Source organism: Taeniopygia guttata, chromosome 14 (genome assembly GCF_048771995.1).
Source record: "Taeniopygia guttata chromosome 14, bTaeGut7.mat, whole genome shotgun sequence".
In the NCBI taxonomy this organism is placed as follows: Eukaryota; Metazoa; Chordata; class Aves; order Passeriformes; family Estrildidae; genus Taeniopygia; species Taeniopygia guttata.
In genome coordinates this window covers 5950009-5976186 of record NC_133039.1, presented here as the reverse complement: position 1 = coordinate 5976186, position 26178 = coordinate 5950009, and the positions used below count along the sequence as shown (strand labels likewise).

Below are 26178 nucleotides of genomic sequence, written 5' to 3'. Positions count from 1 at the left end.
AACGAAACCAAAATTAGTCTTTGTGAAGGCAACTCTGCCTGTGTGACCTTCGTGGGAAATGGGAAGGGTGAGTTAATGTGCTGGAACAGCATCCCACCCAGCTCACACCGGGAAGGGCCGGCTTTCCACTGCCAGACAGGGATAATGGGGATCATTTGGAGCTTGTTCTCCACTTGCTGCCTCTGTGGTCAGGATTTCCTCTGCACCCCAGCTGTGAACAAAGCCAGGAACAGGGAAGGGAACTTACAGAGTTCAAAGTCACCTTCTTAGCTTGGGCACTGTGTATAGTATGTATTTATCTCCCATCACCAGTCTCTTGCAGCCACTTCACCTTCTATTGACCCTCAATGTCCTCTGACACCATCCAGGATTCCTCAGGTGGCCAAAGGTAAAAAAGAGAGTTAGGAATCACACCAAGCCATCTACCCACCATTCACATGAAATAACAATTTTTTATTTTCTCAAATAAAATAATCCTTCCATTTCTGCTCAGTCAGGTTGTGAGGGGTGGGAAGGAGCAGGGAGGAGGGAAGGAACTCTGCTCAGACAGGTGTCACACCTGTCCTCAGAGTTCTGCATCCACGTCAGACCAAACCCTTTTCCAATGAAAGAAAATAAAAGCTATTGGCAGCTCTTGATCCCAGAAGGCAAGAACTGTCTTCTATCAGGCACTCTGAATTGTTTAGCAACAGTATTCAATGGAAAAGCATGATTACAAAAATCCCAGATTTCTGATGAACAATATCCAGACAAGCAATGTGTAACAGCTGGGCTAAAACTCACAGCATGGGGTGGTACCTTGAGCTCCAAAGAGCTGCAACTGGAATTTAGGGCGTGGGTGATGAGACCTCCACCTTGGGGACTGAAGGGCAGGACAACTCCTGCCCAAGAAAGGAGGAAGCTCCCAAGGCAGTTCCTCAATCAATGAGATGACAGACATGAATCCTCACCCCAGACTACAGCTCTGGGATCATACCCCACTGCAGTCTGGCCAGGCTAATTAACCATTACCAAATTAATTTCTCATGTCTCAGTACCAGGATGTCCTACAAACCCCACTGCAAGGCTATGGAGAGGCACAGAATGCCAGGTTTTAATGTTAATTGAGGTGGGACCATTAAAAATAGGGGCTGTCTCAGCTGCAGAAATGTGTCCAGCAAGCAGGGGAGGGAAAACTCTGATTCTGCTTCAGATCAATGCTTGAATTAAGTGAATGGATAAGCAGCAAAGCATCAGCAATGTTCTCTCAGCCCAAAGCACAGGGCCAGATTTTTTCCACACAAACCCAAACACTTCCCACTGGGAATGCACATGGATTCATGTGCAAACCCCACAAGGGGCAGGACACTGCTGTCTGTGGAACTGTGCCCTAGAAGAACTGGCTCCTTTTAAATTTTTGAGAAATATCACTTGGCCTGAAATGCTGCCAGCTGGAAACCCATCTTCCCCATCCCCACCTGCAAGCACAGTAACCTCATTTTCTGCCTTTCTCCAAGAGAAGGAGCTTCACAGAAGCTTTCTTGGCTCTGGAACACATATCCCTTTTTTTTTTTCTTTTTCATTTTTTTTGTTGTGTTTTGTTTTGTTTTTACATGGTCAGTTCCAATTGCAGTGATTAAAGGCAAGGCCAGGCACCAGCAGTTACTTCTTCACAATCTGAATGACATCTTCATGCTCCATCATATGGGTTAAGCCCACTCTTTGAGGGCTGTACTTTGTGCTGGTCCCCTTTGAAGCAAAAAATGGGGAGAAGGGTTAGAAGACCAGTCAGAGACACCTGAAGACAGGGATTCCAGTTGCTGTCTAATACTTACCCACACCAAGGCATATTTGAACTGGCTGGCTAATGATCTGTGAATCCGATGGCACTGCAAGACAGGCAGAAGTTGAAGTATTTACATTCACCACTTTGCAAACAACTTGTTCAATACACAGGAATTAAAAGAAACTCAAGTCTATGCCAGAATTTACAATAAAAACTTTAAGAGCCAGTTAAAAGCACTTGAAACCACACAGAACAGATACAGGAATCATCAATCCCATAAAGCCCCATTCTATTGTTTCCATGTGTTTTTTCACTGGGCTGCATTAAATAATTACTGTTTAAACCTTTTATAGCAGCTGTGAAAGAAACCTAAGGCAGATAAAAGGCAACAAAAGGAGAAGCACAACCAAACACTGACATGTCCTGAGCTTTATGGAGCACAAATCACAGCAGGTCCAGGAGGAACTGCATTCTGCACACAGGGAAATGTAAAAGATGCAGAAAAATTACCACATGTTCCACAGAGGCCCCTTTCCGTAGAATAATGGCATCTGTAAAGTCTGGTCTCTCTGTGGAGAAGCAGAAGGGGGAGAAAAAGCATTGGATTTCTATCAAGAGTGTTTTAAAATGCTGACACCATCTCACATCACCTTGTGCTTACTACTCCCAAATTCCTCCTTCCTGCTCCCAGACAGAACAGGGATCCAGTACCTAAAAGCATCAAATCAGCTCTCCACTACCCACAAGTGCAATTACCCACTCCACACAGTCAGCACCTTCCTCACAACCACCTGATCTGACTCCATCCCAAACCCTTGACTTAAGAGAAACAAAACCACCCAAGTCAAAACAGACCTGCTGCTCAAGGAAAAACCAAAATCCCCAAGATTTCAGAGCTTAACAAGCTCAGAAAATTCCTTGATCTCCTCACATCCACCCAAGTTCAGCTGCTCACAACCAAATAGAACAAGTTACAGACGTGCATTAATTATTGGGACAAGTTGCAAGTGGGTTATAAAGCAAAAGGAGGATCAAAGTCACCTCCAAGGGCATGGGAATCACCAAATTTCTTGCAGCAGGAACAGGAAACTTCTGGGTTGTGACAGGCCAAACAGGTCATCACGGCGTGCATAACAAGGAAAAAGCTGTGAACTTGCACACTTTACTCCCCTCTATAATGCAAAGACTTATGAAAATTCAGCTCTTGTAAAATACAACAGGAAGGCCATGGTGGGATCCCCTCATGGCAGGATCAGACAGAGCAGGAAGTATTTGCCAAGAGCTGAAGGATGATGAGGGAAGGTGTAATTCCAGCATTTCCAAGGCACCATCCCTGTCTGCCTTCCACAAGCAGCAGCAGCATCTGTGCCTTTCAAACTTCTGTTCAGCTCATGGTCACTTACGTCCCCGTTTCTTGGTGTAGATGCAGGTGAGTGCCAGGTACTCCCAGAGCTTTTCCAGCAAGTAGTCCAGGTTCAGCTTCATGCCACAGCTGCAAAACACCAGCATCATCTGTTTACTGCTGCTGTGATTTAGGCATCCAGAAGAACAAGGTGAAATGTCTTTATTAAAGTGCTGGAGAATGAGGGGGAAGTCTTTAATGAGGGGAAAGTCTTTAATGAGGCAATGAAAGGAAAAACACAAGGTAAAATGATGTTAAACTGAAAGAGGGCAGGGTTAGATTAGATATTAGGAAGAAATTCCTTAGTAAAGGAGTGGAGAAACACTGGAACAGGTTGTACAGAGAGTTTCATGCTCCATCCCTGGAATTGTTTAAGGCTAGGTCGGATGGGGCCTGGAGCAAACTGATCTAGAGGAAGGTGTCCCTGCCCACAGCAGGGGGTGGAATGAGATGAGCTTTAGGGTCCCTTCCAACCCAAACCAATCCATGATTCAGAAGGGTGAACAGGATGGAAGCAGCAAAGCCCCAACAGATATATCAGCACTTCTTAGGAAACAAGCCAGACTGTTTGACTCTGTCCTGCAGACAGCCAAGCTGCCTGCTTCTCCAGGGGAAGGAAATCTGGGAAAAGCTGCACAGCAGCTCTGCTTCTCACCCCAGAAGCCCTGGGAGAAGTCCCTTCCTGGGAGAAGCTAGAGAAAGGGGTGTGAAATGAGCCCCACACCAGGCAGAGCAGGAGAAAAGGCAATGTGACAGCTCCTACCTGATGACAACACTGTGGGGCCTCCGAGCAAGACGATCCACCTCCTCCATGGATATCTGGTCAATCTTGTTATAAACCTAAACCAAAGAGAAAACAACACAGCCCTTAAAAAGGCAATTCAGCAACATGTACAAAGAAATCTCAAGCACCTGAAACAGAAACACAGATCTTGTCAGAAGATAAGCCAAGACTCTCAGTAAAACAAACAATAAAAATTCAGACGCCTGAATATAAATTTTGGCCTTCTAAAATTCTCCCTTTGGGATGCCTTGGAACACGTTCTTTGATTTCATACACACCCAGTGGCTACAAACAGAGCCCATAAGGGACCTCTGGCACACAAGGGACCAGATGTGAAAAGTTAAGCTCAGAGCTGGCAGCAGGGGAGTCGGAGGCTCCACACGTGGGAGCAAAGCCCGGCACTGGGATTGGAACTCTGCTGCTCCAGGGCAGCACCAGCCACAAGAGGGCCCAGGGAGCACACACAGCACACGGCTGCACATCCAAAGCCTATAAAAACCTCCCTGTCGAGCTGTTTTCCACCTCTTAAACCCCAGCTCGTTACTGTTTTAGAAGCCAGGAACAAGGGCATGGAGTAATAGGACAAGGGGGAATGGCTTTAAATTGAGAGGGCAGGGTTAGATGGGATATTGGGGAAATATTCCTCCCTGTGAGGGCAGGAAGGCCCTAGCACAGGTTGCCCTGAAAAGCTTTGGCTGCCCCTGGATTCCTGGGAGTGTCCAAGGCCAGGCTGGACAGGGCTTGGAGCACTCTGGGAATACTGGAAGGTGTCCCTGCCCATGGCAGGGGTGGAATGAGATGAGCTTTAAGGTTCCTTCCCACCCAAACTGTTCCACAATTCTGTGAAGCTCCAACATTTCCTTTGGCACAGAAGAGATGTTGGGTGTGACAGAAGCCAGGCTGCCCAGGATACTCACATAAAGGCATGGCATGTAGACCCTGTTTCCTACAATCACATCTATGAACTCATCAGGGGAACAATCCTCTCGGAACAGGACCTCAGCGTTGAAGATTTCTGAGGTGGACACTGTCAAGGCCCAAATCCCAACACACCACACAGGCTGAGCTCCCTGGTGACAGCCTGATGCCAACCAGTCAGCACCAAGGTGACACCAAGGCTGTCCCACAGCAGGAAGCACTTAAACCATGAGCTGCTGATGGCTTAAGGGTCTCCCATATTAGGAAAGGATACTGTATTCATGGAGGATGAGCTGAACCAGCTTCTCAGAGCACTGAGTCAACGTGACAGTGGAGTTGAAGGAGATGCCTCCACCCTTCTTGGGCTGCAGGAGGCAAAAGAGCAAGTAAGAACATTCTGCAAAACCCAGAGCCCCCTCAGCCTGTCCAACACAAGGGGCAGCACAGAGTGAGCTCAGCTTTGAGCAGACAAGCTGTGTCTCCAGGAGCTCAGGAAGCCTCACCTTGAAGTAGATATTTGGTTTGCTTTTGTTCAGCCGGATTCCTACAGATTCCAGTTCTTTCTCCAGCAAGGCCCTTCAGGGACACAGCACGTGTGAGACTGAGTCTGGCCAGGTGACACCCAGACCTTTCCCTTTTTGATTTTTGTGTTGATACAGACCTGCCACAAGCCTAAAACCCCCTAATGCAGGTCAGAGTCTGTGGTGGAAATCCAGGTTTGCATTCCCATCTCTGACAGCTGTGCTGTAGGAATGACCCTTCAGCTGAGCACCCACTCTGGTCAGCAGGATGCTTCTCATGGAATACAACCCCCATCTTGTACTCAATACTTTAACTCCTCATTCCCCAGGTGCTCTCCACAATTCCTCAGGGGGCTGGCATGTTTTCAAGCCCAGAGCCCAGCTCACACTCACCTCTGCACCTCGCCCTTGGTGGCATCCAGCATCATGATAACAACGTCTGCTGTCCTGGCCACAGCGATCACCTGCCGGCCTCTGCCCTTCCCTGGGGAGACAGGAGGGGGATGCACATCAGCAAGAGGAACCAGCTGAGTGCTCTGACAGATGGGGAATCCTGCCCCATGCAGCAGCTTGAAAGCAAGGAAAAAGATCCTGCAGTGCTGTCCTGGCTGCAGTCAGCTGCTGGAAGCCCTGGCAGCAGCTCCAGGCTGCACAGAGAGCTCAGCACGGAGGAGATCAGTGCCAGAAGGTGCCTTAGGAAACACAGGCACTGTTCTAGTGACCCAAGGGAATGGCTGGAGCTGTGTCAGGAGGCTTTAGGTTGGATATTAGGAAAAGGTTCTTCCCCCAGAGGGTGTTGGCACTGCCCAGACTCTCCAGGGAATGGGCAGAGCCCCAAGGCCGCCAGAGCTCCAGGAGGGTTTGGACAACACCAAGAACAGGGTGGGATTGTTGAGGTGTCCTGTGCAGGGCCAGGAGTTGGACTGGATGATCCCTATGGGTCCCTTCCCAGATGTTCCATGACTCCCTGATTTCCTAAGCTATTTTCAGACACAACCAGCCAAGGGGTACAATGACAACACAGAGAAACAAAGCCAGCATCTCTTCCCAGAATCAGGAGTCATGGGAGGACTGGCAGGAACTCAGGGAATTACTCAAACAAGGTTAGTGTTTAGCTGTAATTCTCCCTCCTCCTCTCCAGCATCTTTCTATAGATTTCCTCAGTACCAGAAAACAGATGAGCCACTTAACACTCAGGCAAGGATGTGAGAAGTGACTGGCTTGCTTTGGCTCCCACCTCCAGAAAACCATCTTTGTGCTACATATAGACCCTTCTGTGGGCTCAGGGACAGGAATCGTGCCTCACATAGGATCAAGGACTCAAAAATTTGGAAAGACAATGTAGGAACTCTCGGCCCAGGAAACCTCTGTGTGTATCTGAGACACCCAGGGGCACTACTGAGGGCAAATCCCTCCTGTACAAGAACACAGACGTGAGCCAACCTTGAGCTGCTCCTTCGATGATTCCAGGCAGATCCAGCAGCTGAATATTGGCTCCTTTGTACTGAAAGGGAAATGGAAGGATGGAAAGTTGAAAGCTTCTCGCAGGGCACCTGAGCTGCCCCAAAAGCCCCAAACACGTGCTGGGGGTCCACATCCTGTGGAGAGTGGAATTGGATGGAAGTGGCAGGCCAGGGGAACCCTGCACAAAGCTCATGGCTCTGTCCTGAGGCAAATTCCAGAGCTATGGGCTGTGTTCAGCAGCACACACAGCTTGCATTAGATCCAGACCCCCTAAAGCATCCTGCTGGACAAAGCAGCAGGAAAACAGCACAGCAGTCACACATTCCCAAGTTTGGGGAACAGAAAGGAAAAACAACCCTTCTTTTCTTGGTCTAATGAGAAAACTCAGTAATGAACAAGTGCCACATCTCTTACTGTGACAGATCAAATTATTCAGGGGTGCTGCAGGTCATACAGTACCAGGAAAAAACCCAGGAGACTCTTATCCCTAGGATTTGCAAGGCATTGGCTCTCCAGCCGTTGCTGCAGCTCACAGCTCTGCTTGAATGTATTACATTAAACTCCTTTTCCCACTAATATAGTTACTTTCATTATTTAACTCCCTCTTCCCTCCTGACCCAGATTTCCTCATTACTCTTGGACACTTTTCAGTTTGATGCCCTTTATCATTTGCTTTCCTGATGGATGCTGAGGTCACCACTAATAAAACCCCTCAAGGACAGGAATAGCTGCATTTTGTTTTGAAAGTGATCACAGCACAGATTGCCTCTGTAAAGCTTCATTAAAAACAAATCTGTCAAGGTTTGCAGCCAGCTGGTCACTGGCACCGACAGTGGTTATACAAAATTCAGCTGAGAATTGTTGTATTGCTCTGGTCAGTCCAAGAGCAGCACAAAGATCCTGATCAGGCAGCCAATCCTGAAGACTTCAGGGAAGTTCTACATCAGCACTCATAAGTTTAAAGCAAAATTCAGCATTGGAGACCCTTGGATGCATGTGCTCCTTAGTGGCAGCACAAGTGTGGCTGGTGCAAACACATTTACACAGCTGGAGGAGAACCCTGCTCACCTCTATCACTCCTGGGATGCAGGTCAGTGTGGTGAACTCGTAGGACGCGGCCTCGCTGGCAGTCGAGGTCATTAAACTCAGAAACGTGGACTGAAATGCAAGAGATCAACATCAGCAGGCAGGAAAATGAGAAGGTTCAGCAAAACAAGCAACACCAAAGTGCTCCTCAGGCTGTGGAAGTTGTGTTGTGGCTGTTCCAGGCACAGGGACTGAGGTGGTGCCACTGTGATGGAACTCAAGTAAATCAGGTTTTTTCTTTCCTCAGCCCTGCAAGAACAACTTTCAGGCAATAACAAGTTCCACAGGGCAGAGCAGACAACATGAAGGAGTGTTTCCCCATCTCTAGCTTTCAGCTAGATCACAGAATCATGGAAGGGTTTGTGTTGGAAGTGACCTCAAAGCCCATTTCATTCCACCCCTGCCATGGACACCTTCCCCTATCCCAGCGTGCTCCAAGCCCCATCCACCCTGGCCTTGGACACTTCCAGGGATCCAGGGGCACCCTGTGCCAGGGCCTCCCCACCCTCACAGGGAAGAATTTCTTCCATGTATCTCACCTAAATTCCCCCTCTTTCAGTGTGAACCCATTCCCCTTCTTCCTGCCACTACAAAGAATCCATTTCCATCTCCCCTGTAGCCTTTCCTCTGAGGTCTCCACAAAACATTTTCCTCTCCAGCCCCAACCCTCTCAGCTGGTCTCCACTCTCCAGTCCTCTCTCCAACCTTGTGGCCTCTTGCTCCAACAGTTCCACGTCCTCCTCATGCTGGAGACACCAGAACTGTGCACAGGACTCCAGGTGGGATCCCACCAGAGGAGCTTTAAGGTGCCTCCCAACCCAAACCATTCCACACTGCTGTGATCCCAAACCTGCTCTGCAGCCACTGCTGTGGCAGGCACATTCTTCTCTCTCTCAGGATTTTTCATAGAGGAGCACAGAGGGAAGAAAGAGAGAACAATTTCAATTTCTGCTCCTTGTTTTTCCCATGTGGAATGTGTGTGGAGAATTGTTTCCCTGGGGTGATTGCTGGGTTGGATTCTGGTGAGGATTGTTTGAGCCTGGTGGCCAATCCAACCCACCTGTGGGGTGGGCTCTCAACAGAGAGTTGTGAGTTATGGTAGTTAGAAAAGTAGGTTTGTAGTTTTAGTATATCCTTTGAACAGTGTATTAATGTATTATAGCATAGTTATAATAAAGAAATCATTCAGCTTTCTGAGCTGGAGTCAGACACCATTTCTCCCCACCAGGTTCACCTGCACGTACAACACACTGCAAAGCCCAGGCTGGAGGCAGAGGGAGCACAAAGCCTGACTGACCTTCCCCACAGAAGGAAAACCGATCAGTGCCACCCGGGCATCTCCTGATTTCATCACATCGAAGCCCTCGCCCTTGGCAGCCGGCGATTTGGAGGGTTCCAGCAGCTGGGCTCTGTACTTGGCAAGCTTTGCCTTCAGCAGGCCCAGGTGGTACTCTGTGGCTGCAATGACACAAAGCCAAGAGCTGGTTGGCAGAAAGTTGCTGGTGATTCACTTCTGGGAGTGAGAACCTTCCTAAAAAGGAAACACTTATGGATCTTGGTCAGCATCTCAAGCATGGCCAGGCACCGAGCTGCTCCCAGTGTAGCAAACACATTCTTCTCCCTCTCAAGATTTTTTCATAGAAGAACACAGAGAGAAGAAAGAGAAAACAATTTCTGCTTCTACTGTCTGTATTCTTCTTCATCACTGTTTGGAACCCTGGGCATGGAGAGCGAACTTTCCAGGGAGCTGCACAAAGTCAGAGTGGAGGGAAACAGCCAAAAAGATTCCCGAGTTAAAGGAGCAAGGCAGAGGAAAACAGGAATGAAGGGAGCCAGTTCAGGAGAGAGAGGTCACAGGGGGAGCAGCCCCTCTTGGAAACAGCCCCTCCTTACACCTGCTCACATTCAGCACCCCAAAACGACCAGGTTATTTTCCCTTCCTCCTGTCAACTTTTAAAGACATATTTAACCCAGAGTTGACATGTGTGAAAGTACTTTCCTGCCTCAGTCCTAGCAAAACGCTTGAATTTACACCTGAATCAGAAAATAAAGGAAGGTAGCTGTCTGGCTTTGTAACAGATAAGGGCATGAAACCAGGAGCTTACAGATTTATTTCTATTATTTACCACAGCCCAGCAGCAGCTCTGGCAGAGCTCACGGGGAGCCCCCAGAGCACCCCAAGAACAGGAGCCTCCTGTGCCAGCGGGACTTGAGAAGTCCTCCCCTCCCAGCTCCGGGAGGGCAGCGGCTGCAGGGCAGCAAAGAGAGCGGCCCCCGCCCTCCCCAGGGCCCCTGGCACAGCCCCAGGGCTCTCCCCGCTCCCCAGCCCCCGCACCCCCGATCCAGCCCTCTGTGTCCCCAAAGACCCCCCAGCTTCACAACCCCCCGATCCTGCCTCCCCTCCCCACAGAGCCCCTCCCAGAGTCTCTCCCAGCCCCACAGACTCCCCACACAGCTCCGGGTCCCCTCTTCCCTCTCAGCCCCCTCATAACTCACACACCACCTGTGCCCCCCACCCAGCCCCCCAGAACGCCCAGCCCGCCTGCTCGCCCACTGCCCCCGGGTCCCTCAGCCCCCGGGCGCCCTCCGCACCTTTGTTTTTCTGCGTGCGGGCGATCTCCTTCTCGATCTCCGAGATCTTCTCCAGGATGCCCATGGCGGGCCCCGCTCCGCGCCCGCCGGAAGCGCCGCCGGCCCCGCCGTCCGTCCCCGCCACGCGTCCGGGCCGCGCCGCACTGCGAGCTCCGGCCGCGCCCCGAGCCCCGCGCCCCGCGTTCCGCCCGCCGCCGCCGGGAGCGTCCCCAGGGAGGTGGCCCCGGTGGGGACAGAGGTACCGAGAGGCTGAAAGGGAAAGGTCTCAAAAAGCAGCCAGCCCCTCACCGGGACTGCCTCCTCCTGCTCCTCTAATTAAGGCTGGAAAATCCTGAGGAATTCTGTAAAAATTGGAATGTTGAGGTCAGGACGCCACTGCCGGCCAGGGCGAGTGGCCGCAATTTGAGGCCATTTTCCAAGGGAAAAAACAGACATTTCCCCAGGCTCTGGGTATCTGCTTAGAGGTGGCGTTTGGGGCTCTAGGATCATACAGTCTCCTAGTTGATGGCATCTGCAGTTTTGGAGAAATCCTGCACAATTTGGAAGAGTTGAGGTCAGGATGCCACTGTCAGCCAGGGCGACAATTGGAGGCCATTTTCCATGGGAAAAATAAGTCATTTCCCCAGGCTCTGGTATCTGCTTAGAGGTGGTGTTCGGGGCTCTAAGATCACACAGGTTCCCAGTTGATGTCAGCTGCAGTTTTGGAGAAATCCTGCAAGTGTGGAAATGTTGAGGTCAGGGCGAGTGGCCGCAATTGGAGGTCCTGAAAGGACCGTGGGGCCGGCGGGGATCGGGCTCTTCTCCCGGTACCCAGCCACAGGACACGAGGAAACTGCCTCAAGGGGCCAGGGGAGGTTCAGGTTCACCATCAGGAGGAATTTTTATCCCGAAAGAGTGATTAGATATTGGAACAGTCTGTCCAGGGAGGTTGGTGGAGTCCCCATCCCTGGAGTCTGGATGTGACACTCAGTGCCACCAAGTGAAAAGGTGGCGATCGGTCACAGGCTGGACTCGATGCTCTCAGGGGTCTTTTCCAGCTTTAATAATTCTGAGAGTCTGTGAATTAAGGCCATCAGAAGCTGCTGGAATTCCTGGAGAAGCCCTCAAGGAAGGAGATGAAGCACAGCAACGCCCTGGAACCAGGAAGTGCTGTGGTGGACAAACACACACGGACACAGACCCCTTCAACAGAATTCATGTTTAATTTGGATGTTGATCGCTCCACAAAACTCCTCCTCGGCCCCCACATTGCCACCCTGCTGCAGCCAAAGTGCTTCAAGAGACACCACATCCTCTCCCAAACCCAAACACCCCATTTCTCACCTCTGCCCCCCAAATCCTCCCCTGGGCCATTCTCTCTCACCACACCACGACGTACAGAACATCTCCCCTCAACTCAAACAGGTCAAAGAAAAGGAAAAACCAAAGCAAAGGCCTTTGAGGAGGGAAAATCCACACACCAATATAGCCCCTGCAAAACCCTCAGCTCCACAAGCTGCTCTGCTCCTGCCACACATGGCATCCAGACAGTTCTGGATCTAAGCTGAAATTCCCTTCAGGATGGTGGGAAGGCAGGCACAGAGCAGGATGCTCTTTCCACACCCTTCTCACATAACGTATCAAGTCTTAAAAAAAACCAAACCCAACTTCATTGGTTTAGGGATAGTTACACATGTTAAACACTCCCAGGACCATCCTAACTCAGCTTCTGCCAACAGACAGGGTTAATTCAACTAAACCATATCAGAAATCCAAGTGTCCCTCTGGCACTGACAGCCCTGGGGAGCACAGGGACACCAGTGCCACCACCAGCACTGCACAGACAGCTCCAGAGGGCTGGGAAGAGCCACTGGAGCTGGGTCCCTGCACTCACACAGCACCTGGGAAGGAGGTTTCACCCCCACACTTGGTCACAGTGGAGCAGCACCACTGGTTTTCACCTCCAAAACCAGGACAATCTCCCAGCACCACCCATGAGGAAACCCCTCTCCTCCAAAGGGGCTGAGTTCCTCCAAGAGGAACAAATTAAAACAGGAACACACTTCAAAGTGCTCTGCTCACAGCCCCAAATCACCTCACTACTGTCCCTGCACATCCCCCAGCAACAGCCAAAGCACCAGCACACAGTCCCTGGGAAGGGCCAGGTCTCTCCCTTCTTCCCCAGGCATCTCTGCTCACGGGGAGAAGGATTTAATCCACGGAGCAGCACACGCGAGGCGGGCAAATTCCACATCATCTCCTGAGACCAGGCACTCCAAATCCCAACCTGGAACAGAGGAAAGGACTCTCCAAGCCCTGAATCCTCCCTTGTTAAGGCTTAAACAAGTGATAACTGCTGCCAAAAGGGAAATTAGCTAAAAAGAAGCAAAACCCAAAGCACCTCGTGCCAGCACGTGGATGCTTCAATCTCCTCTCCCAGGTGGAAAATCCATCCTCAGCACCAGCCATACCACACGTCTGCCTGGAGGAAGCTGGGCTTTAAAACAGCCAGAAAAAAGGCAAACTCAACTCTCACAAAGCCCCACAGGTGGGGCTGACAAGGTAAAAACACAACTGAGGCCAAGTTTTAAAGTGTCTTTAAAAAAACCACCCCACACGCACACACACGCTTTGGCACAGGAGCCTTATGTCACTTGGAACATTCAGAGTCACAGGGAGCTACTGAGAAGGGTTTTTTAAAAACTTTTTTCTTGTTTTTCCTTGTAAAAAGGTGTCAAGCAATGGTGGTGAAGCATGAAGAGGGAGTACAAACGTTGAGAGGTCCCAGGGTGACTCTGCTCAGCGTTTGTGCTCTGTTTATGTTCCCAAAGCTTAGCTGGATACAGATATAAAAACACAGACATTCCTGGTTTTCAATGTGAAAACGGTAACATGGAATCCAGTACTTGTGCATTTGCCATAGGGTCCTTTGGAAAAGGAGCCATAAAAATAGATATATTTTTTTAATAAAAGGTGGGTTTTTTGTCTTTTTTTTTTTTTTTTACTTAAGTTAAGGGTAAAAAAAAAAAAGTTAAGAGCAAATATACACCTACAAGCAGAGTTCAGATCCACTTTACTGAGAGCCTGGAAGTCCGTACATCAAATTAATTCCCAATGGCGTATCCAGACACAGGAACAGCTTCCAGCTCCAAAGCGCCGGTGTTCCTGAAAGATCTGCAGCTCCAGCTAACCTTGTTAGCCAGCAAAGCCTCATTCCAGCCTTACCTCAGCCAACACTCCCCAACAGACTCCACAGCTGAGTCTCACACCCAGGACCTGGCTCTGGGAGCATCACAGCTGGAAATCTGGGCAAGAAACCTGAATCCTGGTGATTTCAACCCACATCAGGATATAACAAAGAAAATATAAGCCCTGAGCTTACATTTCCTTATTATATAGAGGCCAGAGCACTGATTCCAGCTACTGAGAAACAGCTTCCAGAGAGCTGGGAGGAACTTCAGTGACAGAGAAACGAGCTGTGCAACAAGAAAGTGCATTAAAGTAGCTTAAAACCAGAGTAAAGATCAAATGGCCACTCGACAGAGGGAGAATCAAGCTCCAGCAGCTCCTCGGGCTGGGTGAGTTAACATCCAGGCTCTCTCTCGCTCTGTCTCTCTCTCTCAAGTCCAAGGGCAGGAGAGAAGCGTGCATTCCCGTGCTCCCACAGGGACACAGTTCTCCTGGCAGGCCATGCTCTCCTGCCCATTTGCTTCTGGGCGCTATCAGATGTGGACAGCTGTCATCGGAACTCGTAGATAGGAGCACTGTGCTCGGGAACGTGCGTTAAATTCAATGACTGATACCTGGCAGAGAAGGAAGAGAGGATTACACACAGCTCCTGCTTGGCAGCCACTCTGCTGGCTGCTCTTCTCTCCCCCTTTACACACCCAGGGTGTTCAGGCATCCAGCACCCACTTCCCACCGTGCCAAAATCCTGGCAGGACTCAGCATCGTTCCTCATCACTCTACAATTCCCTGACAGGAGGGTGCAGCCACGTGAGGGTCAGGCTCTTTTCCCACAGCCTCAAGTTGTGCTAGGAGATGTTCAGGTTGGATATGAGGAAAAAATTCCTCACTAAAAGAGTGGTTGAGACCAGGAATGGCCTGCCCAGGGAAGTGGAGGAGTTGCCATCCTTAGGAAGTGCTCAAAAATCAAACAGACATTCCATTTAGGGTTTAGTGGGAATGGCAGTATTTCGTCAAAGGTTGGACTTGATGATTTTGGAGGTTTTTTCCAACCTTAATGATCCTGTAATTCCCACTCTGGTCCCTCTGAGCCACCTGCAGCAAGGCAGCATTCCAGGTGGGCTGACTGTGGTGGTTTTTTTGAATTCCTTTGAAGTTCAACAACTTTCAAGTTCAAACAGTGTTTGCTACAAGTGCAAATTACACACGAGTCTTTCAAAGCTCAGCTAGAGGGAATGTGTCTGAAAGCCTCCTGGTCCCTTCCCTCCCCCTGAGAGCTTCCAGCCATCCACCTGCTGCTCATGACAATGATGCAAGGGAAAAGAGCCCTCCACAGCTACTTGTCTCCAACAAAAAACCCACCAATTAGCCCTGCCTGTTCTCTTGTCTTAACAGCAACACCCCAAGGACTTCAGAAACATTGGCCTGACAAGATTTCTGCCTGAAGGGAGCAACAGCCAAGCTGTTCCTTAGGAAAGAGAACTGAGCTCCCTCACAGCACTTCCCCAGACCCTGTGTAATCTTCGCTCCTCCATCCTGCCATCCCAAATTTCCTCCCCTTTTCCATAAGGGCAGCACTTTATACCATACCAATGGGCTACACCAGTCTGCTCAGGCCAGCCATGGCCCACACCTCCCCTTCAGCCCCAAGGTCCAACCACCAGCCTGAACCTCCTGCCTGAACACTCCCAAGGCTGTGGACAAGCAGGAGAGGAGTCACAGCTTGGTTTAAGTCTTCAGGAGGCAGGAAGTTTCCTTACCATTCTGAACTCCTATGGTAGTAATAGCCCTCTATAGATGCTGCTGACTTCTGGAAGCAGATGTAATAGAAACCAGCAAAGGAAGCACCACTGATGTCCTTGATGGTGTGATCTGGGACTAGGAACTGCTCCTGCATTCAAAACAAAGGCTGCATCTTAAAATGTTGGTCAAATACAGCCCCACCCTCCCAAACCAAATACTGGCACCCACTAACATGAAGACATTCCTGGCTGAGCACTCCCTCACTCTCAGTAGCCCAGAGCAGAGACCAGTGTCCCTTCACCACCTGCCACTGCAGATACCTCACAGGGAAGCAGAAAACTGAGAACAGAATGAGTTTTGAGAGTGCAAGAGATCAGTTTCAACACCTGTCCCCTGCAAGCCAGAAGCCCATTGCAAAACTGGGAGTCAGAGCCTGAGAATGAAGAAAAGGCTCCAGGGAGTTCTCACTGCAGCTTTTCAACACCTGTGGGAGCTTATGGGAAAGCTGGAGAGGAACTTTCCAGCCAAGGACATGGAGTAACAGGAGGAGAGGGAATGGCTACCCACTGACAGAGGGCAGGGTTAGATGGGGTATTGGGAAGACATTTTTCCCTGTGAAGGTGGGGAGGCCCTGGCACACAGTACCCAGAGAAGCTGTGGGTACCCCCGGATCCCTGGAAGTGTCCAAGGAAAGGACCTGGAGCAACCCGGGATAATGGGATGTGTCCCTGCCCTAGGCAGGAGGATGGAACAAGATGAGCTTTAAGGTTCCTTCCAACCCAAAGCAGTCTATGGTGACTCTGTGATGATCCCAGCTGAATAATGGAGCTGCAGACTGGCCAGAACATCAAACACAGGCCCCACACAGGGACTGGAGACATCAATTCTCTCATCCTCTGCTGCATCACCAAGCAAGATTTTCCTGTTGTGTTTTTAGCCATGACTGCAGTCCTTAAGGACAAAATTAGCTGGCTAGACAAGAGTCATACTGGAACTTGCAAGTACAGTGGGTTTTGGGGTTGGCAGGGTGAGCTCTTCTATTAAACCATCATGGCTGGAAAAGCTCTGAGACATCTCAAATCTCTGTCAGTGCCTTGCAAGCAGCTCAGCAGAGAAGGAGACAGGCAGGGTTTACCTTCCATCTCATGAAGACATAGTCCCCATTTTTTAGATCTTCATAATCAAAGTCATCAGAGTTAAATGTTTTTGCATACTGGTAAAAAGCTTGGAACTTTCCCTGAAACAAAAAAAAAAGCAAAGAAAAAAAAAACAGCTCAGGATGTTTATTCCAGGAATAGAACTTCTAGTACCAGCTGCTGTTTAGGAGGGAAATCTACTGACACTCACAGCAATATCCAGCCTGGCTGGAGAAGCTCCTGTACTTCCAGAGGAAGATATTTTGACAGAAATACAACAAACATCAACGCCTGGCAAACAACAGCCAAGGTCAAGGGCAGAGGGGGTGATCAGGTGGCTGCTGTGGCCTCACAACACAGCAACAGGTACACCCTGCCCTGAGCAGGGACACAGGTACCAACTACTCTACCTATGCTTGTGGGATCCCTTTCCCCTTCTCCATTCCATTTTGTAATAAATCTCCAAAAATAACGACTGTGTTCTCTTAGGGGATCAAGAGATAGGGATTGCTCTGCTCCCTCCCAACCCCGAGGCAAACAAGTAGAAAACAAAACATCCCTTCCCTCATCACAGATCATAGCTTGCTGAAGAGACCTTTATTTACAAAGATCCCAGGGGAGAAGGAAGGAGACAGCAAAAAGAAGAGGTCTCCAGGCCTTTCTGCCAGCTCTTGCATGGGCACACACTGCCCCTCTCCCCCAGACCAGCAGCCCAGACCCACCCTGTGCCCCCAGATTTATTTACCCAGTGTTTACGATCCACGTCTTCGTCGGCGTCCCACTTGCGTGTTAGGAATGGGTGTTTCTTACTGATTATCTCGCCCTCGAAGAACGTGGTGAGGGTTGGGTACTCCTGGCAGAGAAGAGACAAAGGTGGGGTCACAATTGTCACCTACAGACACAAACCCAAGAGCAGACAAAGCTCCATGCACTCAGCAAAAAGCATCTCCCAGGGAGACTCTGGGTCATCTGAGGCTGCTGCTCCTCCCATCCCTCATCCTGCCCCACACCTCTCCAAGCTGACTCTTCCATGCCCTTATTCCAGCCTTTCTCTGCCTCTCTCTTCATTTTATGAAGCCAGGAGCCATGTCAGAGCTGGGCTGTGGGGAAGGATTTGGAACACAAGCAGCTGAGGGGGCTGCCAGGTGGGGGTCAGGCTCTGCTCCCAGGGAACAAGGGACAGGACAAGAAGAAATGTCCTCAAATTGCACTAAGGGAGGTTTAGATTGGATATTAGAAACAATTTAAAAGAGTGGTTAAACATTGGAACAGGCTGCCCAGGGAAGTGGTGGACCTGGCTGGGTCCTGGGTCAGTGGTTGGACTCAGTGATTTTAGAGGGCTTTTCCAACTGTAAATTATTCCATGGAGCTCCCAGCTGGATGATTACCTGTGACATTTACAGCCAGCACCACTCCCCAGCTGATCCCCTTTGATCAAATCTACACCATGCTCACCCCCTTCACTTCCCATTTCTGGCAGCAGCTTCTCTCACTCCACCAGGAAAAAAAAAAAAAAAAGCCTTCACAGAGCCCCTTTTTGTGCTGTTTTGCAGTTAACACTCACCTCTGTAAGGCCTTTAATCTTCAAGTATCCACAGAGATAGGAATTTTCCATATCCACATGCTGGAAAAGAGTGCAAAGTCCAACCATAAAAATAGGCATGAAGGTGCATGCTTGACCCAAAGCAGTTTCTAACCCTTCCAAAGATAATTTCAGTTCCAGCTGGTACCCACTGCCCAACATTCACAGCCCTTTTCCATGATGGGAACCACCTGGAAAGATCATTTGCAGGTGCCCAGCTCACCTCTGGCAGCCTCCACATCCCAGGCCTGCTCCCAAGAACTCTGCAGCAGGAAGCAAATCCCCTTTACAGCAGGAAGGGATCTGACTCACAGTGTTCTCCAAGAAAAAGCATCCCTGGGAGAATCACCCACACCCCCAGCATTTTATAGGCCTTTCTCCTAAATTTAAAGCTTTTATGCCACCTGCATTTTGAGTTATCAGGCTGCATCTCTCTGCCTGTGCTGGGCAGAAATTAGGCAAGGATTTGCCTGCTCCTTTAAAAGCAGGGATTTTCCAAGGGGTTTTTTCTTTTCCCTGACATCTCCAGATCTACAGTGAGTTATTCAGGGAAGTACAAACCTCCACCGGTGAGAAGGTGGATCTTCTCCACCTGTGATCAAAGGACAGCAACGTTTCCCTGTGCTCAGCACAGGGAGAGCAGGCAACCCCCTTCTCTTCAGCTGACACAAGCAAACCAGCCACGTTTTCGACAAAAAAAACAGCGTTTTAAAGCACAAAACCACAACCAGCCCCTGCGAGGTGGCAGCGTGTAGCAGAGCACAAATCCCACCAGGAACGTGGAGAAATGACCATAAAAGCTTAGAATCATCACAGAACCACTGAGGTCGGAAAAGAGCTGAGATCATCCTGTGACTGATTCACCAGCACTGAGTGCTACGTCCAGTCTTTCCTCCAACACTTCCAGGGATGGTGATTCCACCACATCCTTAAGCAGCATATTATGATGTTTAGTGATGTTTTCTGAGAGAAATTCCTTCTAATATCGAGGGGAAGGGTGATGCGGGTGCTGTCGCAAGGGGCTGGCAGGGTGGGAATGGCCAACGCGGCCTGAGGCGAGACGGGGGGACCCCGTCTCGCCTCAGGCCGCGTTGGCCATTCCCACCCTGCCAAAGCCAGGCTCGCCACGCTATTCCCCCTCACCTGCATGACGACCTCCACCTCATAAGCGTTGCCTTTGCTGCGCTGCTGCCCGCGGAACTTAGCCCCGCTGTAAAGAAGCGAAGTGGCCACTCCAGGCTGCGCCGTGTTGATGGGGGGTGGCGGTACTAAGCTGCTGGCGGCCGCTCCGGTAGCAGGGGAGGAGGATGAACCTCCCGCCCCTCCTGTGCGGTGCCTCTCGCTCCTAACCGGCATCTCGGGAGGGTCCCCTGGCGCCAGCGTGGCCGGGGCCGGGGTGCGGCCGGGGGACGCCGCCCGCTCCGCTCCGCTCCCTCACGCCGCGGCCGCCGCCGCCGCTGTGGTCGGGGCCTCCTGGCAGCGCCTCCGCGCGCGTGCCTGAGGGGCGTCTCTTAGCTCTGATTGGCTGCTGGCACGGCGCTCGGGCGCTGATTGGTTGTGTTGCCTCCCCGGCGCTGCTGGGAAATGTAGTTTTTATTAAATGGAGGCGGCGCGGATTGGTTACGGCCGGCGGCAAGATGGCGGCGCCCAGGGAGCGGTGCTGAGCGCGGGGCGGACGAGGTGGTTATGTCGTCTGTCGCGATGTGGCGCGGCTGTCGCCGGTTGTGGTGGGCTCATTCCCTGCCCGCTCGGCTCCCCCGACCGCCTCCTGCACGTTCTGGGAGCGGCCCGGTGGGGTCATGTGGGCGCCGGGCCTATGCCCCGCCGACAGGTGAGGGAGCCGCGTTTGGGGAGGGGGATCCTCCCGTGGGGACCCTCATGCCGGGGTCACCCAGGGCAGGGCTACGGTCGGCACGGCCCCGGTGCTGGGCTGTCCCCCGCGCCCTTTCCCTGGTGTTAATGTGTCCTTGGAGCGGGCAGGGTTCGCTGGCAGCACGGCCGAGCCCTCGCTGAACCAGTTTGTTACACTTGGTTTTGTGTTTTGTTGGGTTTTAGGGGTTTTGAGGGAATGGGACTCAGACGAGGGGGTTCAGGTATGTTCTGGCTCACGTATCCCATCACGTGGGTTTAAAAACAGTAAAATTAATCTCATTTTGTCGGAGGTGAGGCTGCAGCGTCGCGGTGACTCATGACAAGGTTTTGGGAGTCACTGATGAGCCTCGGGGCTCCTCTGGGGTACACACACTTTAATCTGTTTTTAGAACTGTGCCTGAGGCCCCAAAACTCACAGGTTGCCGAGCCTGAGCAAATCCTTCCATTTCCTCAGCGGGAATGTGCTGGTTTTAGCCTGGAATAGCAGACCTGCAGCCTGACCTGTTTGCTGTGTCCTTCACGAGATAGATTTATGGGTTTGGGATTTACAGCCTGCTTACTGTTGTCAGAGGAATGGCTCGTGGATTCTTCCTGCCTTGTGGGAGGGGTGTGAGCCTTTGGGATGGGTGTAATCCTGCTCTCACGGTGGTAGGAGTGCTGGTAGCAAAGGATGCTGCTCCTAAAATGAGACCTGAAGTTTCCTCCGGCTCATCTTGTTGGTGGAGCAGGTATATTCCTGAGCTGGACTGAGATGTTTGAGCTGCAACGTCCTTTGGGGATTAATTTATCCAGTGTGAGTGTAATTGTAGAATCTGGAAAGGTTGACCCTGAAACAGAACTCCTGAGGAGAGGTGGGACAGGCCTGCTTGGGAAACCAGCCCTGCCACACTCTGAGGCAGCTGAGCCCCCAGCCTGGCAGGACTGGAGCTGATTCTCTTTGCTCCTGGTGCTTCCCTGCTGAGGGGAGCTCACTGCAGCTGACAGCTTGGAAACTGTGGATGAAGGGCTGGATTTTTGTTACCACCTTGACAGCAGCAAAGCTCTGTCTGTTCTGAGCTGTGATGGGGAGCAGGGGAAGGCACTGGACATTCTCTGTTTGCCCTCTGAATGTTCTCTTTGCCTTCTGTTTCTGTCCCTAGAGAGGAAGAGGTTCTACCAGAACGTGAGCATCTCGCAGGGGGAAGGTGAGTATGGGATGGGATGGGGGGGCTGATCCCTAGGAGAGGTGTCATCACCCCACCCCACATCAGCACCTGCAGCCCAGGCTGTGTCAGTGGCAGGTTTGTCACCAGCTGCTGTGCCCCCTGCTCATCTACAGCAAAGCTGCATGGTGGGAAGCAGCTTCCAGGACCAAGTGTATCCAAGTGATGGTGGGGAACCTGAGTTTTCCTGGTCTCTTGCTCCTCTCAGCTCCAGCTCTGAATCTGCTCCTGCTGTGGGGTTGTCTGTTGTTCCTTAGTGCCTGCTCCTCTTTGATTCCCCAGGATTTCTACTCTGATTCCCCAGGAGGCTTTGAAATAAACCTGGACCACCGAAAGCTGAAAACGCCCCAGGCCAAACTCTTCACTGTCCCCAGCGAGGCCTTGGCCATTGCAGTGGCAACAGAGTGGGATTCCCAGAAAGACACCATCAAGTTCTACACAATGCACCTGGTGAGCACGGCAGGGTGGAGTGCTGAGACCTCCAAATGCAGAATGTGGAGGCAGCAGGTTGTCCTGCTCCTACTGAGCAGAAAGGACTTTCTCTGGGCTGGCCAGGTGCCTGTCCAGAGGGAATCTGTGTCACTTAGGGGAACTTGAGAAGGGGCTGGACAGTGTTATTTGGAATAGTGAGGGGCAGAAGGAAATAGAGCAATCTCTGGAACAGTCCTTGGCCCCTCTTCCCTGCTGCTTAATAAGCTGTTTCCAGGGATTCTGAAAGATTTGAGAAGATACTTAGTACATTAGCCATTTTGTAACCCTGCACCCCTCAGTTGTTCATTTGCCACAGATCCCTCTGCTTCTTCTTGGCATTGTACCATGGAAGTTGCTGCTTTTTCAAGCCTGGAATAACAGCAGTTTCAACTGCTTTTATCCCCAGACCACTCTGTGCAACACGGCGCTGGACAATCCCACGCAGCGAAACAAAACGCAGCTGATCCGAGCAGCTGTGAAGTTCCTGGAGACAGACACAGTCTGGTATGAGATGGGGACCCAGCTGGATTTTGGAAAGAGGGTTGGGTAAAGTGAGGGAAGACATCTGTACTCACCCAGTCATGACATGGCTCTGTGCTGGTTTTTGCCTGAGGGTTTGAATTAGTTTAGATCAGTCCTGCATTTGCAAACCTGGTTGGAGTCTGTGCACCCAAAGAAGGAGAACTGGATTTGGTCCTCTGTTGAGCTCTGTTTTGGACACCTCCCTGCTGGGCAAGGGTGAGAGCAGTGGGAAATGAAGATCTTGGAGAAAAGAAAACATCTTTGAAAGGCTTGTGGGGCTCTGTCAGCCAGTCCCTGGTATTCCTGTGCCAGTACAGGTAGCTGAGACTACTTGTACCAGTCCCAAAATGCCCTTCATTCCTTGTAGGATCAAGCCTGTTCATGCCCAGGCTCCTCCACTGGCAGCTGCACAGTTCCTGTGGAGAGAGAGGAACAGGCTTCCCCCACCTGTCCCTGTGGCTTTGGTCAGACTGGGGAATGCTGAGCTGAGCCACTGGGCAAGGAGAAGCAGGAGTGGCCCCACAGAGAGTTGCAGCGGGGTTTGTACCCTCTAACTGCTAAACCTCACTTCAGTCTGGCTTGGGGCTGCCTGCAGTTTTCAGTTGGCTGCTTCACTGCCGTGTTTTGTAGTAAGACAGAATTGTCCTTCCTGAAATAACAAAAACCATTGAATTTAGGGAAGGGTTGGGTCATTGTTCCTTGTCACTGCTGCCTGGGTGGACAGCAGGTCCCTGTTCCACTTGCTGTGGGTCTGGTGGGGTCGGTGTCCTTTCCAGAGGTGTGTCCCAGCCTGGGAGTGACCATCCAGTGTGGTTTTGTTCTGTGATGTCCCAGCTATCGTGTGGAGGAGCCTCCAGCCTTGGCAGAACTACAGAAGAATGAGTGGGATCCTGTGATCGCCTGGGCTGAGAAAAGGTGAGAGCTCAAAGGGTTCCTGGCTGCTTTAGGCCCTGCCCTGCTCAGCCCAGGAGCTCAGAAGAGTCAGGGCCACGAGCTCCATGAGCCCTGGGCCTTTCCCCTGGGCTTTGCTAAGGGTGTGGGTGATCATTCCAGGTACAATGTGACAATTGGCTCCTCAACCAGCATCCTGGGGCCAAACATTCCAGCCAGCACCAAGGAGACCTTTGTCAGCCATCTGGCATCCTACAACATGTGGGCCCTGCAAGGTGAGCGGGGCTGGGCCAGTGAGGAGTTGGTTCCTCTCCTCGGGGCAGGAGAGTGACTGGAATGTTTTTCTTCTCCTGCTCCAAGTGTGGAGGTTTATGTTTTAAATCTGCAGGCCAGGCCCTGACCTGCTTTTGTCACAGGCAGGGATTCTTTTCAGTGCCACTGATGTTCAGGATCTGACTGTGCTGTCCCATGAGCTGCTTGCTCCACCTTAGCACAAATAACTTCTTTAATGCCAAACCTTCTAATGATTTAATCCCTAGCTGTTGTTACCAGGAAAAGAAATCAGGCTTAGTACTTCAAAGTGCCCACACTGTGCACTGTCCTCACATTTTTATCCTTATATCCCACTTAATCTTGCCTGAATCATCTGAATGACACCAAAAGATAAAGAAATGAAGGGAGGTTTGCTTTGCTCCAGACCTGAATGAGCAGCAGGCATTGAAACCCACAAAAGACACAGAATTCTCAGGCTTGGGTGGATATCTCTTCCCTTTGCACAGGGAAAGGTTGTGTCAGAGTAAAAGGAGGTGGTGCCCAGGACATGGCCTTTGCCACTGCGGTGGCAGGGCCAGCACAGTCCTCTTGCCTGGTGTTAACCACAGGTCTGAGTGCCCAGGTGCAGGTGGGAGGATCACTGGCCCTCCCTGAGGGGTTACCACAGCCTGCCTGTCTCTTCAGAGCTGTGAAGATGCTGCTGTAATGCTGCAGAAAACAGCCATGAATCTTGTTTGGTTTGGGTTATTCCCTTCCAGGTATAGAATTTGTAATCACCCAGCTGAAATCACTGATTCTGTCCATGAGCCTGATTGACAGGCACATTACAGTAGAGAAAGCTGTTCTTCTGTCTCGCCTGGAGGAAGAATACCAGGTAAATTATGTTACAAAACAGCCCTATGATTCAAATAGCAATAATCTCAGCATGACAAATGCATCCCCCACCACAAATAACTGGCAGGGGAAGTGCCTGCTATAGCAGGAGACGTTCCACTCCACCAGTCTCCGTGTCTGAGAGCGTTTGGAGCGTGCTGCTGCAGAGCAACACCACGGGCACACCAGCCCAGAGTGCTCCCAGGGCTGCCAGTTTGTTTTCACAGAGCCCAGATGGCTGCTTTTCTCCCTCTCTAATCTGAAGTGAAAAGTTGTGGCTGACTTCTCCTGCTGAGGGTTATCCAGCCTGGAGGCTTTGGTAGACACCAAGATATCAAGCTTGCTGGAAATTAGCTTGGTGTGAAGCTCTCCTTGTCCCAAAAGTGGCTGAAGTTGGGAATCTTTTCATCCTCCCATTAAGAGGCTTTGCCTCAGACCCCAGTACAGATGAAGCACATCCTGATCTCAAGATATCCCTGCCTCAGCAGTCGAGGATCATCTCAGTTCCTGGGGGTGGAGGGGGGTTACCTGTGCTTCACAAACACCAGAAGGGAAGCTGAGAGTTGTTGAGCTGCTTTGAGTATAATCCATGTTCCTCCTCTCCTTCAGATTCGGCGCTGGGGCAACGTGGAGTGGGCCCACGACTACGACCTGTGTGAGCTGCGTGCTCGCACGGCAGCTGGGACTCTCTTTGTTCACCTCTGCTCAGAGAGCTCATCTGTAAAACACAAGCTGTTGCAGGACTGAGGCAGCTGGGCAGGGCAGAGAAAGAAAATGTCCAGCTGGGAATTGCTGGCCTGACCCCAGTGGATGGTAGCCACCTTTCTGCCATTCCACTTTTCCTGGGATCAGCTTCATGTGCTGTGGTTTTGTGGGCAACTCTTCACTTGGATTGCCTCCTGCACTGCAGCACACAAGGAGGAGAGGTCAAGGTGATTTCCTCTGAATTCCCAAGCCAGCAGCTCTGTCCTTTCCTGGTGTCTGTAACTCATCAGAGGAGCTCCCAGAGAAGAAGCAGCTTCCTGGGCAGGGCACGGCACAGACATACCCAGCATATGCCACATGTCTTCATAGCTGCCAGCTCCTGACACACACTTGTTATGGAAATCTGAAAACAGACTCCACTGCATCTGTTGTTCATCCCTCGGCGTGCCTGTCTGTAACACCAGGGTCTCTGTGTTCCATTAAAGACTCGCCCCTGTGAGGTACCAAAAGCTGTGTGTCTTTGTTTTAGTCACCAAACTGTGGGGTGGGTCCTGAGCTGCCAGGTTGTGGGCAGGTGCTGGGATGGCTCCAGGTATTAAAAATCACAGGCCAGAGCAGACACTACCTACTGTGTGAACCACTCCATGCAGCTGAGGAAGTAGCAAGGAGACAACTGTGTAGTTGTGGAGCAAGAGGAGTAAAACCTGTGTTCCAGCCATCTGCAGAAGCACAGAGCATGATGAGCTGAATCTGTTTTTGACAGGCAGCACCAGCCACGAGGTTTTCTGAGACCTGCTCTGCCCCTGGCGAGCACACACACGAGAGCCACCCTCTCGTTTAACCTCCCCACCTTCTTGCTGCCTGCCTGGAGCAGCAGCGCCCTGGCCAGCACCGTTCCTCAGCAGCTGCCCACAGGCGAGCGTGGCAGCGCCTGTCACCAAGCAAGGAGGGGAATTAATGACTCCTCACTTGGCTGTCGAGAGCGGCGGCGCGTGAGCTCCTGTGGAACCATTGATTTCCCTTCCTGCTGGCTGGGGGCTGCTCTGCTCACGCTGCAGAAAGCTGATTGTGAGAAGGGGTGAGAAGATGAGGCTCCCAGGCATACGGAGCCCCCGCCAGCCTTGTGCTTGCTGAGCTGGAAACCTGCTGTTATCTCGGGGGTGGTTTGATGGAGAGTGTTCCTCTCCCGAGCTGCTGCCTCGTGCCAGCGG

General features: G+C 51.2%; 3 protein-coding genes across 3 annotated transcripts; 1 reads left to right on the top strand and 2 right to left on the bottom strand.

Annotated features, from left to right (window-relative positions):
* Positions 1-432: 432 nt before the first annotated feature.
* DRG2 (developmentally regulated GTP binding protein 2) lies at positions 433-10691 on the bottom strand. Its single transcript, XM_030285129.4, has 13 exons — positions 10533-10691; positions 9238-9398; positions 7923-8012; positions 6834-6894; positions 5784-5874; positions 5373-5445; positions 5144-5234; positions 4869-4966; positions 3931-4007; positions 3169-3257; positions 2276-2334; positions 1815-1868; positions 433-1728 (listed from the first exon to the last, which is right to left on the bottom strand). The coding sequence occupies exons 1-13, from the start codon at positions 10594-10596 to the stop codon at positions 1642-1644; spliced, it is 1095 nt and encodes a 364-aa protein (XP_030140989.1). The 5' UTR covers positions 10597-10691; the 3' UTR covers positions 433-1641.
* Positions 10692-13990: 3299 nt separating this feature from the next.
* Positions 13991-19651, bottom strand: GID4 (GID complex subunit 4 homolog). Its single transcript, XM_030285134.4, has 6 exons — positions 19302-19651; positions 18141-18200; positions 17322-17429; positions 16576-16677; positions 15458-15588; positions 13991-14314 (listed from the first exon to the last, which is right to left on the bottom strand). The coding sequence occupies exons 1-6, from the start codon at positions 19512-19514 to the stop codon at positions 14251-14253; spliced, it is 678 nt and encodes a 225-aa protein (XP_030140994.1). The 5' UTR covers positions 19515-19651; the 3' UTR covers positions 13991-14250.
* A 93-nt stretch (positions 19652-19744) lies between these two features.
* ATPAF2 (ATP synthase mitochondrial F1 complex assembly factor 2) lies at positions 19745-25476 on the top strand. The gene is made up of 8 exons (XM_030285130.4): positions 19745-19989; positions 21170-21214; positions 21537-21682; positions 22110-22207; positions 23060-23140; positions 23279-23391; positions 24148-24263; positions 24872-25476. The coding sequence occupies exons 1-8, from the start codon at positions 19845-19847 to the stop codon at positions 25007-25009; spliced, it is 882 nt and encodes a 293-aa protein (XP_030140990.4). The 5' UTR covers positions 19745-19844; the 3' UTR covers positions 25010-25476.
* The last annotated feature ends 702 nt before the right edge of the window (positions 25477-26178 follow it).